Genomic DNA, 17,695 nt, shown 5'->3' with positions numbered 1-17,695 from the left:
CAAGAGAAGGGCTCTTTTTACTTACAATATCACCAGGTTCAATCGTCACCAGGATTTGAAGTCTGTTACAGGCCAATTTTTAAGTCCCCAGCCATTCTGCCTTTACCAGGCTGGTGTAAAACTCCAGTAACACATGTGCCATGCCAACAGTTCTAGACCATTGTGATATCAGACACAACTCAACCAACCAATCACCACCTTTACTCTACTACTAATTTGCATGCAGTAATGTCATTGGTTGTTTGGATTACTTGGCCCAATTACCAGAACCGTGCAACGGCACAGGCTTTCAGTTACTAGCTTCATCTGTAACAAGCTACAGCTGCTCGGAACAGAATGGCTGCTCCCTCTGCAGGGAAAGTTTAGAAATCATAGCTATGTAGAGCTGGAAGGGACCTCAAGGAGTCATCTAGTCCATCCCACACACTGAGGCAAGAGTAAGTATGCCTAGACCATCCCTAAGAGCTGACCCAGAGCTCTTAGAAATGGAAAGGTGCAATGCACAGAAAACAAAGGGCCAATTGTTTCAAGCTACTTTCACTGGTGTAAATCTGGAGTTATTCCAGGTGTGACACTACACCCCATATTCTTCATAGAAATATTGTTATTATATGATTATAGCATAACTAAGATGTGTTTTATGCAAGATGGGTCTTGTGAGCTATCATTGGAAAGGTTCTGATTTACTGAATATGAGTATCCCATTTGTATGCCTGTATCATTGTATCTTAAGTTAGAAATATTGACTATAAATCTGTACTACAAAAGTGTTTGCACCTGGAGAATGCCCACAAAATGCAAACAGTCTGGCTGGCTAGCTGGATACAAGTCAATAGACTATTAGACTATTAGGGAGAACAATAGGACTTTGAAGAGGGTAATCTCCCATCTCCCAGGGATGCTGCAAATGGACTTGGAGTTATGGCTGCAGGGTCATGTGATTAAGTCACCTGATACTAGACTCCATAATAAAATTAGAACTTTTCCACTGGCCAGAGATGGGAATCACACTGGAAGACAAGCAACAAAGACTCCTGTGGCACCTTATAAGCTGATGTATTGGAGCTTAAGCTTTTGTGGGTGAATACATCTGTTAGTCTATAAGGTGCCACAGGACTTTGTTGCTTTTTACCGATCCAGACTAACATGGCTACCCCTCTGATACTGGAAGACAAAGGATTCCCGCTATATGTGAAACCTATTTAAGGCAGGGAAGTGAGATAATCAGGGTCGGTTCTTCACTGAATCTTCACCCCAGGTGACTGCTGTAAACACACCTAAGACTGATCTGGGGAAGACAGGACTGAACTCAGGCTAGAGTGTGTCTGGTCTGTGAAAGAAATACCTGGAGTTTGAAGCTGCAAGCAAGAGCAGCTTGCCTTCAAGAAACTCTGTAATCTGCCTAAACAACCTTTAGGGTGAGAAATAACAGCTTGTAACCAGTTTCTTTAGTATCTCAGCTTATATTGTGTTTTTGTTTTGTTTGCTGGGTAATCTGCTTTGATCTGTTTGCAATGCTTTATAATCACTTAATACCTATCTTTTGTAGTTAATAAACTTGTTTTTGTTTTCTCTAAAACCAGTTTGTGGAATTCATAACTGGGGAGTAAAAAGCTGTGCATACCATCCTCCACATTGAGGGAGGGGGCAGATTTCAGGGCTTACGCTGTACAGTTCTCTGTGCAGTGCAAGACAGTACAATTTGGGGTTTACACTCCAGAGGGGGAGTGCACTTGAGTGCTGGGAAATTCCTTAGCTGAAGCCTTCCAGTGCAGTGCTGATTTCTGCAGCTGGGCGTGTCCCTACCTGTGTCTGTGCTGGAGGAGGCTTGAGAGGGCCTGGCTCAGCAGAACAGTGTAAGGGAGCCCAGGCTGGTGGAACAGGCAGGCTCAGTGATACCCCAATACATCAGGTGGCACCCTGGAGGGGGGAGCAACCCTCACACCAGGTTTACCCCAGAGCGAATGAGATCAGAATCTGGCCTGCAGCCTTTAAGATCTGCAGAACCCAAAGCAGATAGGGCTTTATGCATCTAAATCAACACCTTGAACTGCACTCGGCACCGGTTTGGAACACCCCGGGAATAAAGCACTTGGCTTTGCACTTATTGCTGATGCTCACCAGATTCTGTCAAAACGGTGACAGAGACGTAGAGCGAGTGGCCAACCAGTTCGTTGAGGTTGGCGAACCGAGCCCGCAGCATCGCTCTGGTCAGTGTTGCTTCCCCATCTCCATCTTCTATCTAGAAAGGGAGAGAGAGTTTCATGACCTCACCCACACAGTTTCCCAGGAGGCGTGAATCCCTCCCCCCCCACACAGCCGAGAACAGGAATTACCGAGATTCTCTTGAGAGACTGCGGGATACTCCTCTTCTCATCATCCATCTTCACCCCAAAGAGGACAAAGGCATTGCCATCTAGTTTTTTCCCATATAGGTATCTGGAGGAGATAAGGATGGATAAGAGAAGCCAGAAGAAAACCTATTGCTGAATATTATGGCCTCATGCCACCATTCTCCTCTATAGGCCCAGCTCCTTGGTCAGTCTATATCTCCCATGATCCACCATGTTAAGGAGAAGGGGACCATCATGGCTATGGTGCATTATGGGAGTTTAAGTCCAGCTAGCAAGCCCAGCCCCTGGAGAAGAATAGAAGAATGAAACACCCGAATGGCAACTCCCGTGAGGCACTGCGCCAGCATTTCTGAATCACAAGGTTTTCGGACAATTTTTTTTCCATTTTTGGACGTTGGTTTCTGGATGAAAAAAAAAAAGAATTTTCCATGGAAAAACGATGCTCTTCATGAAAAAAAAAATAATTAGTGGAGAACATTCCCAAAGTGACGCAAGATTTAGGTTTCTTTCTGCACTAAAACCGGTGGTTGATACCCCACTCAGCTGATCCCTTCCACCTGCTCACAGACTCACCTCGCAGTGATAGAAACCCTGAAGTCTTCATTGCTATCAATGTATAAAAACTTCTCAGACGGTTCCAATATGACTTCGAAACTCGGCAACACTGGAGAAATGAGAGGGGAAGAGGAGAACATTGAGTTTGTAGGAAAGGGTGGGTTGCCAGCAAAGCCAATACGAATGGAGAGACTGCTCCAAGATGGTATCAGGAGAATAGAGACAGACCCACTCCCTGAGCCTGGGCCCAGTGGGTGCTGGATTCTTACCGTACTCCTTAACATCAAATTGCGCACTGAAGGTCTGCTGAGGGGAGTCTTCGTACTTGGCCGTGATCTTCCAGGTTCCCAGACTGCAGGAAGGAAATAAGAAGGAACACTGAATGCACTTAACACGCACATTTCGCAAGGCCCACCTGCCTCACTTGTTTCTCCAGTAATTTTATCGGGTCCTGAAGCTAAATCTGAGTCATACATGGAATTCAAGCCGTCTTGAGGGAACCACAGGGAACCTCAGACAAGTCATTTTTTGCTGCACCTAGATGTTCTCATGAACCAGAACTAGAGGTAGGGACTTGGAACAAAACCTCAACCTTTGGCCAGCAAGGTTTGGGAAGTTTGGATCTAAACTTTGTGGCCAGCACTTGTTTCTACAGTCTGCGTGGACCAAAACCCTCAATCAAACACCCTCAAACTTAAGGAAACTCCGATCCATACCAAAATCAGGGCCCTCGCTCACCAGCTCACTGACATAATTTTCAGAGTAGTTGAGCACACTGAATGGGAGGTACGGTGCTCAGCACTTTTGAAAAACAGGCCAACAGGGCCTAATCCTGCCTTCACATACTCTGGAATAAATCAGGAGTAATGGCAAGGAAGTCAGTGCAGCTTCATTCTGGTGTCTGCGTAGACTTGGAAAGATTAGATTTTATCGATATGTGTCATTGATTTCACTGTGCACACGCATACCGACAAACACACATTTCCATCGCTAATATCGAAATTTACAGATAGGCAAAGCAAAAAAAATGCAGCTTGAGAACTTACTACAGTTTGATTTAAGGCTTTATCCTTTATACCTTGTGTATTTGGCCATATGATTATCCATCAAAACTATAACAAATACAAATCAAATTATGCCAAGACTGGGTATGTGGCAGGAGAGTTTGTTTTCTCCACGTCACTTGGAAATGCCTGTAGGAGATGATCTAGCTGATGGGCCACACACAGTAACTAGCTCCACATCATCTCTTCTGCTTCTCTTCCCAACTCCTGCAAAGCTCTGCTCCGTCCAGGCATAGTAACATCAGGGCAATCTACCTGATAATCTCCGGTAAGCCGTGGCTCAGGGAGAAGATGCCTGATTTCAAGGGGGCGGAGATGGGAATCTGCTTGACAATAATGGACTCAGGGGTCTGGAAAGGAAACAAGTTGAGAGTTTAGGTTGAAAAATGCTGTTAATTGCTCTTAACAACATCATCTGCCACGTTTACATTCCTGGGCCAGTGGAAGGTTCTCCATACTTCCAACAATAGCATGTAACAATCTGGACTCCACTGATTGGTTGGAATTTCTTAACTAGCCAGAGACACTGGAAAAACCGACAAATCTCTCCTGACCTGGCTCAGCGAGGCCACCAAAGAACTCAAGGAAGCAGCTCGGAAGACTTAAGAGCCTCCACGGCAGAATCTTGCAGACGCCAGGCTTAACCCTGAGCTATCTGCAAACCTTGGAGCTGCCCCAAGGGCTGCGTCGCTCTGCCAGACACAGCTGCTCCCCATCGCAAGGCCCCAGCTGGTTATGCTGCTGCTCAGGGCAGAGTGTCAAAGAAAGGGGAAACCGAGTCAAAGAGGAACTGAAGGGACAGATGTGTTCTCTCCACTCCCAGCTGGCTGAGGTGAGGAAACCCCAGGGGATTATTGCCCAGGGGATTGCAGCTGATTTGCTTTATTTTATGGATCATAAAGCCCAGTGGAAAGGGCCTTAAGAGGACTAACGTCTGGAGCTATAAGCCCTGTTCCTGCCACCACTTTACACGTCCTTCAAAGGGCTCCTGGCAATGCCTCCTTGTCTTCAGCCTCCCCAGACAAGCACCTGCCTGGCTCTTCCCAAAGAACTCCACGCAACTTTCCTCAAGCGTTAACACCATTGCAGAACCGCGGGACCTCCCCTGAGAGCTGTCTGGCTGCTGCCCCTGCAGACTTTGTAACCTCCCTGATGACTGGAGGAGAATTTGGACGCCAGAGGTTTGCAAGGAGAGACCTCAGACAATCATTTGCTTTTCTCCCGGCCGTACCATGTTGCTGCTACACGCAGGGGTTCTATGCAGCCTCCTCAGTCACAATAAATTGCTGCGCGTTACCCAGACAAGTGGCTAAACCCACCTGTTCCCCCACGGGCTCACTCAGAACAGCGACCTCACCTCAAACTCCACGATCACTGTCTTAGACACCGGTTCCAGTTTGTGACCCACGGTGAAGATCCGGTAGAGGACTGAGAAAATAAAGAGAGAAGAGAGGGATGTTGTTAACTGATAGACGCCTTGGCCCAGATCCTCAAATCTACTTAGGTGTCTAAGTTTGATTGAAACCAACGGGAGTTTGGTGCCTAACTCCACGGAGGATCTGAGCCATCAGCCCCATCAGGGGTTGTTTCACGATAGCCTCTTTCTACAGTCTGAGATCTCCATGGCTTTTTTCTTTAGGGTGTTGTCTTGCATTTCTCCCCTGTCGCTACATACCAGGTGGGCAGGCTTTGTCATTGCAGGGACCTGTCCTGCTCTGAATGGGCTGGGATTAGCAGACCCTATTTCACACAGGCTTTGGGACGGTCGTCAGATGGGGACATGTATCTCGGTACAAGATGGAGCAGAACCAGTCACTGTGATTTGAAAAGTTCCATCACCCATTCACAATCCCATGGCCCACCCAGTCTTTCAGTATCTAACACTCAATGGGACATTCCAGCTAGGACAATGGTGAAGGATGAAATATTGCAAATTGGTGGTGGCAGAGTCTCTGCTCCAACTGTCCTCCATCTTCAACCAGACAACAACCAAAGCAATATGCACAGGATATGACCCGGGAGCCCTGCTGTAGATAGGACATGACATCAGCAGCTCCCACCCCTTCCCATTAGAAGAGACCAGGGGAAGGCAGTACCTGTAGACCCGGGTGTATAGATGGTTTTATCCGTCTGGATAAAGATGTATCCACTGTGGAAATGGACCAGAACCACTTTCTCCAGGGTTTGCTGAGGGAACGTAGCCTTGACTACAACATACTGGTTTTGTCTGGAATCTTTCTTTATGTCTTTGGTGGGAACCTGCATGAGAAGAAGAGCATGGATGAGTTCTTCCTGCTTTTACTCACCACCACAAGGGATGTTCTACGCAAAAGTTTTAATGATGCTTAAGTTATACATGGAAAGAATCCATAAGAAATCATGGCCTTTTACTAACCCGTTCTACATGCAGTTCTTCCAGCAGCTTACACAGCTGCGAGAAGATGGTGGGTCTCCTCATTGGGGAATTCCCCAGGTGGAGGGGGATTCCCAAGATGGCACAGAGTCAGCGTAGGTCACCACCAGTGTATCAGGCCAGACCATTTGGACAGCCCAGTACCCATTGTCTGGTCACCTCCTGTTATATGGAATGTTTGTTAACCAAAGGGCATCCCATGGGTGCCCGGCTGAAGTCAGTTCTACTGCACTGATGTGCTCCCGACTATTCCTACTGTGCTCCCCTAAAACTGTAACATCTTGGAGACCTTCCCTCTGTCCCCACAACTCTCCATTCTTGGCCAAGACTTTGGATCAACTCACAACGAGAATCCTGCTCCACCAGGGAACCCCACCCAGCAATGCTGCTGTGCCCAGTGCAGACTAGGGACAGGACTTGGCAAACTCTGAGCAAGTTTCCCAGGCAGTGCAAACACGAGCCATAGTGCATATGGTTATGTACCTGACCACAGAACCTCGGTGCATTGAATGAAGATGCTCCCAAGTCAGCTGAGACACAAATAATTGGCTTTGACGTGTTAACAGGAATTAAGACCAAAGTATTCACCAAAACTCTTGTGACTTTAACCATTTCATTGTCGTCTTTTTTTTATGCAATGGAAAATGTCGTCTTTTTTTTATGCAATGGAAAATGCCAAAAAATGTCGTCTTTTTTTTATGCAATGGAAAATGCCAAAAAATGAACAAAATCGTGTCATTGGCATGTTTTGTTCAGTACAAGTTCTTGTACCACCCCCACCACCACAATACCTGAGTATCTCCCCCAGTCATGCTTTAAGCAACAGAACTAATATCTGGGAGAGATAGCTCAGTGGTTTGAGCATTGGCCTGCTAAACCCAGGGTTGTGAGCTTAATTCTTGAGGTGGCCATTTAGGGATCTGGGGCAAAAATCTGTCTGGGGATTGATCCTGATTTGAGCAGGGGGTTGGACTAGATACCTCCTGAGGTCCCTTCCAACCCTGATAATCTATGTTAGATCTCACTGTGATTCAGTTTATCTATTTAAGTTATTACATGGCCCTTATTAACATGTCAGTATATTATTACCCAAGTGCCTCAACTTTAATGCATGTACCCTCACAGCATGACCCTTTCCCTCCCCCCCCACAAAATAAAGAAGTGCTATTATCTCTATTTCACAGATGGGAAAACTGAGACACAGAGCAACTAAGTGACTTACCCAAGGACTCAGGGAGAGTCTGTGACACAGCTGGACTATTGTTTTAGTCGAAACAATAGTTAAGAATAAAATTGTCAGACACATAGAAAAACATAAACTGTTGAGCAATAGTCAACATGGTTTCTGTAAAGGGAAATCGTATCTTACTAATCTATTAGAGTTCTTTGAAGGGGTCAACAAACATGTAGACAAGGGGGATCCAGTGGACATAGTGTACTTAGATTTCCAGAAAGCCTTTGACAAGGTCCCTCACCAAAGGCTCTTATATAAATTAAGTTGTCAAGGGATAAAAGGGAAGGTCCTTTCATGGATTGAGAACTGGTTAAAAGATCGGGAACAAAGGGTAGGAATTAATGGTAAATTCTCAGAATGGAGAAGGGTAACTAGTGGTGTTCCCCAAGGTTCAGTTCTCGGACCAATCCTATTCAATTTATTTATAAATGATCTGGAGAAAGGGGTAAACAGTGAGGTGGCAAAGTTTGCAGATGATACTAAACTGCTCAAGATAGTTAAGTCCAAAGCAGACTGTGAAGAATTCAAAAAGATCTCACAAAACTAAGCGATTGGGCAAAAAAATGGCAAATGAAATGTAATGTGGATAAATGTAAAGTAATGCACATTGGAAAAAATAACCCCAACTATACATACAATATGATGGGGGGGCTAATTTAGCTACAACAAGTCAGGAAAAAGATCTTGGAGTCGTCGTGGATAGTTCTCTGAAGATGTCCACGCAGTGTGCAGAGGCGGTCAAAAAAGCAAACAGGATGTTAGGGATCATTAAAAAGGGGATAGAGAATAAGACTGAGAATATATTATTGCCCTTATATAAATCGATGGTACGCCCACATCTCGAATACTGCATACAGATGTGGTCTCCTCATCTCAAAACAGATATACTGGCACTAGAAAAGGTTCAGAAAAGGGCAACTAAAATGATTAAGGGTTTGGAACGGGTCCCATCTGAGGAAAGATTAAAGAGGCTAGGACTCTTCAGCTTGGAAAAGAGGAGACTAAGGGGGGGTATGATAGAGGTATATAAAATCATGAGTGATGTGGAGAAAGTGAATAAGGAAAAGTTATTTACTTATTCCCATAATACAAGAACTAGGGGCCACCAAATGAAACTAATAGGCAGCAGGTTTAAAACAAATACAAGGAAGTTCTTCTTCATGCAGCGCACAGTCAACTTGTGGAACTCCTTGCCTGAGGAGGTTGTGAAGGCTAGGACTATAACAGCGTTTAAAAGAGAACTGGGTAAATTCATGGTGGTTAAGTCCATTAATGGCTATTAGCCAGGATGGGTAAGGAATGGTGTCCCTAGCCTCTGTCTGTCAGAGGATGGAGATGGATGGTAGGAGAGAGATCACTTGATCATTGCCTGTTAGGTCCACTCCCTCTGGGGCATCTAGCATTGGCCACTGTCGGTAGACAGGATCCTGGGCTGGATGGACCTTTGGACTGACCCGGTACGGCCGTTCTTATGTTCTTATGGAAATCAAACCCAGGTCCTCTGAGTCCCAGGCTAGCACCCTAACCACTAGATCATCCTTCCTCTCAACATTTTCTTCTACCTCCTAATTTGGAGCACCGAGGGCAGGAGTGGCCAACCTGCGGAGCCACATGAGGCTCTTCAGAAGTTAATATGCGGCTTCTTGTCTAAGCACCGACTCTGGGGCAGGAGCTACAGGTGCCAACTTTCCAATGTGCCGGTGTGGGGGCTCACTGCTCAACCCCTGGCTCTGCCACAGGCCCTGCCTCCACCCCACCCCTTCCCGCCCCCTCCCCTGAGCCTGCCATGCCCTCACTCTTCTCCCTCCCCCCCAGAGCCCCCTGCATGCCACGAAACAGCTGATGGGGAGTTTTACCCACCTTTATTACGGCTGTGCCTATCATCTTATTCTCAGGGTTGAGGTTGGTTTGGACCTGGTATAAGATGTTTTTCTTAAGCGGGAAGTCCTGCACAATGACTGTAACCGCAACTGGGGAATTGAGGCCATGGGCTTCCACCACGACCCTCTCTTCACTCTCCACCCGCAGGACGTTGGGCGTGATCAGGGAGTAGCTGTGAATGGCAAAAAGGTCGATGTGATTAATTCAGTCAGTATTTAAAACCCCACTGGCTGCGATTCCCACATCCCCAAGGAGCTTTTATACTAAGCTTGTTACTGCAGTTTGCAATTTATTATTTGCTTTACAGCAGCATCTTGAAATCCCAACAGCGACTGAGGCACGGTACAAACACAGAGTAAGAGAGAGTTCCTGCCCCTAGGGGTATGTCTACACAGCCGCTGGGAGGCGTGACTCTCAATTGGATAGACATAGGGCTTGTCTACACTACAGGCTTTTTCTGTCGGTGTAGATAATGCACCATCCATTCCTCCATCAACCTAGCCGCATCTACACCGGCAGTTAGGTTGGCTTAACTACAGTACTGCTTAAACCCCTGGGCAATGTAGCTAGGTTGACCTAAATGTTAAATGTAGACCAGGGCACACAGGTGCTAGCTCTGATCGAGCTGGTGCCTAAAAATTGCAGCAGGGCCTCGGCCGCTGGGGCCCAAGGTGCATGAAGACAAAGTGCACTAAGGAACTGTTAGTGCACATTAACAGTGTCCTCACAGACAGTTAGTGTGCAGTGGGGGGTAGATTTCCACCTCAGTTTGCTGTGAACTAACTCTTCATGGAGACAAGCCCTTCCAAGTCCAGTTGACTTTGCCCCTAAATCATCTAAGCTGTCTGGAAAATCCCCCCTCAGGCAATGGAATTAAAGCAGGGTTGCCGTCTTGCGAAACGCTTGACTGATTACATCACCCACAGTGTTGTGAATTCACAAGGAAGTAGGCCTGGAGGGAAATAAAAAGTTTTGCTAAATGTCAGCCAAGTTCTCTGAGTGTCACTCCGGTAAAAAGGGTGACAGATGATTGGACCTGAGTTTTTCATACCAGATAAAGATCACACACACACACACACATAGGTGAAAAGTTCAGGGTTTTTGCACTCCCTGTCCCTACTGAAAATTGCTGTGAGTAGATGTGTCCCCCGGCCTAATGCTCTTCCCTTTAAGTCAGTGCTGACCCCAATGCCCTGGCATGGTGCTGGGGGTGCTGCATTGCAACCAGTTAAGTGGTGGCTGGCCCCGTAGGGGGTGCTCTCTTCCAACTCTGTGCATATCTGCATGCCCCAGTTTGATGCTAGTGCTGTGCTGGGGGGGGGGGGCAGGCATAGTTTAACCCACATGTACTCAGTGCTCTTGCACTGAGCCCCCATCTCCAGGGGTGCCTGGCCACTTGGGCGGGGAGGTGAACAAAGCATGCCAGATTATTTGTTTTGGCCCATCAAAGTCCAGCTTGGGGCAGGTGAGCCAATGGCGCCAGACCAGAATGGAAACAGAGGCTCTGCCCCTGCTGGTGCACTATGGTGACAGCCAATGGGCTGGAGCAAGGAGCCACGCCAGCCCCATGGGACAAGAACCACCATATGGGGTAACTGTGCTGTGAGCTCACTCTCCTATACCCTCCTAGGTCCCCCCACTCCCTAGGGGTAGGACCCAACACCCCGGCCACACACTTCCCCACCATTTCCATAGTGCATACAAGGCCCCAAAATTCTTTAATCTGGCACGGTGGGGGGCACAGCAGGGGGCGCTCTCCCCTGGCAGTCAGTGCTGACCCCAATACCCCAGTGCGGTGCTAGGGGGCGCTGTGCTGCAGGGAGCAGGTTGGGGGGCTCAGTAGAAGGAGCTCTCCCATCTGAGCTGGTGCTGACCCCAGTGCCCGTTGGAGAGGGCGATACTGTGTCCTGCATTCCATCAACTCCGATCGTACGGTCTGCAGCCAGCGTGTGTGACCCTGTTACGGAGCCCTCTGGAATGTGCTGCCCTTTGCACGGCCTGACCCTGCCTAGAGAGGAGCATGCTGCGCTGGGGAGTCGTCGAGCATGGGCCGTGTTTACTGCTCATCTGCTCCGCAGGCAATACCAGGAGCATCTAAGCAGGGCGTGTGCTTGGTACCAGCCGTCCACCAGAGCGCTGTCAAAATGGACCAGGTAGCCCCTGATGTTCCTCTGAAAAATCCTAGAGACGCAGGTCAGGGGTGAGACCTGGAGTAAGCGCTGCACGGTGGCTACCAAATCTCCTCTCTCCCTCCTGGGAGAATCCTCCCTGCTCCTTTCCTGAAAGTTGGCCCAGGCTCAGAAACAGGTTTCATAAATCTCTGGAACCTTTTGGGGAAAGCTGCACCGAGGTCTGCGCATCTGGCCTGCAGCCCACCGTGGTGCATTCCCAGTGGGTCAAGCTGCAAAACCCAGACCTACATCCAGACGTCTGGCTACCACCCCGAAGTCTGGCGCCCAGACGGCAGCCGCTCCAGCACCATGGGGAGGGTGGGGACAGGCTCCGTAGGTGAGTTGGGTCATCCTGACACATCAATGCATCTCACGCAGCTTCTGGCTTCTCACTGGCTCAGCAGGCCCCTGAGGTAGGATGAACCTTTAAGCAGCCCCCTCCCCCCAGTTCTGAAGGGGGGATTCCCTCGGAGTTTCCCTCTGTCACCCGCTCAGTGTCACATCCATCGTTTGGCCTGGCCATAGGGGGCAGCACCAAATCAAATCAAACTACCTGTTCCTGCCTCCTCCCTTTTATCACTGCCAGCCCCTGGCACCAAGATCCCTTCCCAGCTTTAGAGCCAAGCACATGGGCAATTGGTCTGGCTCTTGGCTGTTCGTCTGGCCACCCCAGCACAGACATGAACAGGCCGGGAGGCGGTAACCATGCCAGGCAGCCAATCGGTCAGAGGGACAAGAGAAGCTTAGCCCCAGGGTCACGCTCAAAGCACTCGCCAGACATAGATCTTGCAGTACTTTACAGAGGTAGGTAAGTGTCACGATCCCCCTTTCACAGATGAGGGAGAGGCCGGCACAGAAAAGGTCACACAGCTAGTCAGTGATTCAGCTGGGAATAGAGCCCAGCAGTTTTGACTCCTAGTCACACCACCCGGCTCTAACCACTAGACATCATTCCCCTCCTAAAACCCAGGCGTCTCCCAGATATCCTCCTTGTGAGAGCGTCAGGTAGAACCAAGGAGTTCTGACTCCCATTCCCATGTTCTCGCCCCCGAGTCACATTCCCTCCAACAGCTGGAAATAAAACCCAGGAGTCCTGACTCCCAGTGCAGTGCCCAAGCTGTGGACCACTGTGCTTCGGACGCCCACCAGCCCCTTGGAAGTGAACTGGGTTCTGGTCTGCCTCATGCACCATCAGCAATCCCCTTAGCTAATGGAATTCTTCCAGTTTAACTAACTACCCTTTGAAGTCAGTGGAGTTACTCCAGGTTTGCACCAGTATACACTGAAAATAGAATTTAGCCCCCCTGGGGGGTCTTGCCGATGTAGACACTGAGCAAGGAGTTCAAGATGTGGCCCTGTAGAACCTGATTCTGGTCTCTTTTAGGGCCTGATCCAAAGCCCACTGAAGTCAAGGGAAAGACAACCCCACTGATTTCAGTGCATTTCAGGGGGGTACAACCCCATTGTTTTCTATAGAGTTACTCCCAGTCTATACCTGGTTCATTTAGACCAAAAAAGTGAGGCTCAAAATCCAATTTATTCTTTAAAAAAAAATTCCATCTTCCAAACCCCCAAATTAGCCTCGGAACTGAGCGAGGGAGAAGAGGGTTGGACCAGGTGAGGAAGAGAATTTCTACAGCCTGTTCCCACTCCACACACAGTAGCAGAGAAGAGAGGAAAATTGAGCTTGGTTTCCATTGGCAGCCATGTAACGAACCCAGGTAATATCCCCATCACTGTGGCAGAAGCGCGGGGTACTTACAGTTGGCTGTGAGAAACAGCCGGGAAGTAGAAAGCAAACACGGCCACCAGGCAGAGAGCAGAGCCCCCCATGGTGAGGACAGGAGGGTCAGGAGAAGTAGCTCCTCCGGGGCTATTTATCCTCAGAGTTGCCTGTAAGCTGAGCCCTCGTGCAAACAGCTGGGCGGGTTAGTCAGTGACGGGGAGGAGACCAGGAAACCTGAAAAGTTCAGAACAAACGATGTTTTCTTCACTCCCTTGACACAAGAGTTTATTTGTCTTTCCAAGCGGGGGAGTTGGAATTAGGGACCTGAGGTTGCGGTTGTGTTTACTCCACGCCAAGGTGCTGGCCACAGATCAGAATGGAGGGGCTCTGATCAATACCGCAGTTCAGGCCTAGCATGGAGAAGGGGGGCTGGAAGTCAGGACTCCTGGGTTCTGCTCCCAGCTGTGAATGAGAAATAGGATCAAGTGGGTTAAAGCAGGGGTGGGCTGGGAGTCAGGACAATTGGGTGGGATCTACTGGGTTACAACGAGGAGGCAGGCTGAGAATCAGGACTCCTGGGTTCTGTTCCTGGATCTGCCTTTTGACTCTGTTTTACCTTGGGCAAGTCCTGGGATGTTTCAGTAGGGAAAGCGGTCCCAGTCGTGAAGGGAGCCCCGGAAGGGTGGATCTCTCTGTCTATCCCACTCACTTGGGTTGTAAAACCTTTGGGGCAGAAACTGTCTCTTAGGCCAGGACTCCGCTACACTCTATTAGGGAATCTATGCTGCTGGTAGCAATGGTGGGACCAGCATGTTCGACCACCCATCATCTACACCTGCTCTGTATGTTTGCACAGCACCTAGCACAAAGAAGGCCTTTGGGTGCTACTGCCAGGTAACATAAAACTGATTAAAGGAAATAATAATATGGAATTAGCCTGCGGAATCTATTGCCACATGATAGTCCTGCTTCAGGGCATAAGGCAATGGGTGTTAAGAGGAAATGTCCCCTCCCCACGCAGGCTATAATTGTCCATAGTAGAGTTTCTTGCACCTGGCTCTGAAATGTCTGGTAATGGCCATGGTTGGCGATGACCCTATGATCTGATCCGGTGTGGCAGTTCCTGTGCCCCTAAACAATACATCATGGTTGGCATCTTCAAAGCCATGTAGGAGTTTCAGACACATTTTAATGGCAGATGAGTATAAAAATCCCTTCGGTGGCTTTGAAGTTCGAAACAGCAATTTGCACAGGTACAGTTAATCTATCGCTCTTCACCTGCAATAACCCTGTAATCCAGTACCTGGCATTTTAGAGGTTAACCTCCTTGATGAACCAGACCTTCAGATCTCTGGGCCAGATCCTCCGCTGGTATGAACCCACCTAGCCCCACTGAGATCACTCATCTCAGAGTCTGTTTTTTCCTTCCTCTGGGTAAAAGCAAACCAGGGAAGGGTTAATGGGGGAGGGCAGGTTATCAGCTGCCTTCCAGTAACAGGTTTCTTTTCATGGCAGTGGTATTTGGACAGGGCTTCAGTCTGGACAATATCCAAAGACATCCAATTGCAACATATTTACTTATGGATAAACAGCCGACTGGGCTTACCAAACAACGGGTGTCACAAGTCTGAGCGGTGACAATGCCATATGGCTAGCGGGACCAAGGAGGGCTCAATAGAATGGGAGCGGTGAAAGTAAAAGCAACGTGGTGTCATGGCTAAGGCAGTCGCCTGGAACCCAGGAGATCTGAATTCTCTTCCAGGCTCTGCCCCGGACCTGCAGTGTGACCTCTAGCATTGCCTCTGGATGATGAATCTCTGGGACAGAGCCACTGCCCCTTGCTATGTATGACCAGCGCCTAGCATGCTGGGCCCTCGAGGTGCTAATGCAATATGAATAATAAATACAGAGCTGGGCAGATGCTGCCATCCCTAGCTCCATTTAAAACCTGAGAGCCACATCTTCAGCTGGCGTAAACGGCCCAACTTCCATCGACTTCGTTAGAGCAATGCTGGTTTGCACCAGCCGAGGCGCTGGCCCCAAATCCGTGTGTGAGCCCAAGGCCCAAGACTTGAATCTACTGTAATAATCAGCCTCACCCTTTGTTTTACAAGCAAGATTTTAATTTTTCCATCAGGGTGACAGGGAGCAAGTCGTGTTTGTGGCCTGGTATTAGGGTAACCCCAGCTGAGATCGGGAGCCCACTGTCCTAGGCGCTGTACCTACACACAGCAAGATGCAGTCCCTGCCCCAACGCGTTAATTTATACACTCAGGGTCAGATCACAGACTGGTCTCAGTGGAGTTACTGTATTGAATGAGTAGTGAGTATTGAATGGAACGGATGCTCAGCTGATGTCAAGCCGTTTACCCCCACTCCCGTCAGTGGAACGACACCGATTTATACTGGCCGAGGCAAGATCTGGTCCAAAACGCACAGATTTTCACGAGACCAACTGATCATCCAGTCTGACCTCCTGCAACGCACAGGCTATTGTATTTCACTCAGTTCCCCCTGTATTGAGCCCAATAACTGGTGACCCACTAAAGCATATACCTTCCAGAAAGGTATCCGGTCTCGATTTGGGGGTGAGTATACAATAATAATCCATAATCCACACACCAGCCTTGCAAATTTATTTTAACAGGCAGGTAAAATGTCATTTATGTCCCACTATCAATGGGCAAGTAGATTTTGTGCTCTCATTAATGAATATTTGTTATTATTTGTATCACTGCAGTGCCTAGAGGCCCCAGCTGAGATCAGGGCTCCGTTGTGCTAGGCGTTGCACAGTAACTTAGTGAGGGACAGCCCCTGCCCCAGCTGAGATCAGGGTCCCATTGTGCCAGGTGCTGCACGGATTCATGATGAGAGACTGTTTACAATCTGAATAAGGAAGACAGAGAACGGCTGGACCGTGACCACTCTGCCAGGCTGTACTATACTGTAATTCTCTGACTATACTAGGACTGGTGGGGGATGAGGGGCCCTGCAATGAAAGGGTTAATCTTGCCCTTTCTGTCCTAACGATGACTTCCCAGCAGTGGAAAGAGGATTATCAATGTAAGAACATAAGAACGGCCATACTGGGTCAGACCAATGGTCCTAGCCCAGTATCCTGTCTTCCGACAGTGGCCAACGCCAGGTGTTTCAAAGGGAATGAATAAAACAGGGCAATTATCAAGTGATCCATCCCCTGTCATCCAGTCCCAGTGTCTGGCAGTCAGAGGCTTAAGGACCCCCCAGAGCATGGTGTTGCATCCCTGACCATCTTGGCTGATAGCCATTGATGGATCTATTCTCCATGAACTTATCTAGTTCTTTTTTCGAACTCCATTATAGTTTTGGCCTTCACAACATCCCCTGGCAATGAGTTCCACAGATTAACTGCCTGATGTGTGAAGTACTTCCTTGTGGTTGTTTAAAACCTGCTGCCTATTAATTTCATCGGGTGACCCCTGGTTCTTGTGTTATGTGACGGGGTAAATAACACTTCCTTAGTCACTTTCTCCGCACCAGTCCTGATTCTACACACCTGATTCTATACTCCCTCCTTAGTCAGCTCTTTTCCAAGGTGAAGAGCCCCAGACTTTTTAATCTCTCCTCATATGGAAGCTTAATCCCTTAATCATTTTTGTTGCCCTTCTCTATACCTATTCCATTTCTAATACACCTTTTTTGAGATGGGGTGACCAGAACAGCAAGCAGATTTCAAGGGGTGTATTTCAATTTATGAAATAAAGTATTTGGTTCACTTCAGCGCATACTTCTGAAAGGTCAGGAAAGGAAAAATGTAGTTGGAAGTCAGGGGATTAGGTAAGAGGAGGAGCCCAGGCATTTCCCAAAAACTCTTTCTGGGCCCCATTTCACAAAGCCTGCACTCAAGTGCGCTGCTCTTCAACACATGAAAACAAAGCTCTCAGTGAGATCGAAGCAATGATGAAAAGTGAAACGTGAAAACACAAAAGCCAAACAGTGCGACATGGAAAATAGAAAGAAATGTCATAACAGTAAGTTTAGCCTGAGGCGGACCCCAGGAACTGCAGTTTAAGATCTGCACTTTATACTATTTGCCACAAGTTGCTACAGAAAGAACGTAAAAGAAATGCAGCGTGCCCAATATGGGCGATTTGCAGGATTAGCGAGCCACCTTGTAGCTGCTGTGTGCAATATCCGGGGACTGCACGCTGCTGAATTCCACCTTTCACATTGAATAATTTAATATTAGATCGATTCAGATGAACATGGCCCTGACCCTCCAATCCACAGACAACCTGCGCATGTTATTGAACAAACA

The 17,695-nt window shown here is 48.2% G+C and overlaps 1 protein-coding gene across 1 annotated transcript in view; it reads right to left on the bottom strand.

Annotated features, from left to right (window-relative positions):
- Nucleotides 1-13,544, bottom strand: part of LOC128828096 (complement C3-like) — a 54,351-nt gene extending 40,807 nt beyond the window's left edge. Inside the window, exons 1-9 of the mRNA XM_054012459.1 lie at nt 13,435-13,544; nt 9,481-9,673; nt 6,070-6,232; nt 5,331-5,401; nt 4,229-4,323; nt 3,179-3,261; nt 2,928-3,018; nt 2,337-2,439; nt 2,122-2,242 (exon numbers count right to left, since the gene is read on the bottom strand). Coding sequence (XP_053868434.1) covers nt 2,122-2,242; nt 2,337-2,439; nt 2,928-3,018; nt 3,179-3,261; nt 4,229-4,323; nt 5,331-5,401; nt 6,070-6,232; nt 9,481-9,673; nt 13,435-13,505 — 991 coding nt within the window. The 5' untranslated portion in view covers nt 13,506-13,544. The remainder of the gene's footprint in view (nt 1-2,121; nt 2,243-2,336; nt 2,440-2,927; nt 3,019-3,178; nt 3,262-4,228; nt 4,324-5,330; nt 5,402-6,069; nt 6,233-9,480; nt 9,674-13,434) is intronic.
- Nucleotides 13,545-17,695: the final 4,151 nt, after the last annotated feature.

Source organism: Malaclemys terrapin, chromosome 23, assembly GCF_027887155.1.
Source record: "Malaclemys terrapin pileata isolate rMalTer1 chromosome 23, rMalTer1.hap1, whole genome shotgun sequence".
Taxonomy (NCBI): Eukaryota; Metazoa; Chordata; order Testudines; family Emydidae; genus Malaclemys; species Malaclemys terrapin.
This window is presented reverse-complemented; position numbering and strand designations above follow the sequence as displayed.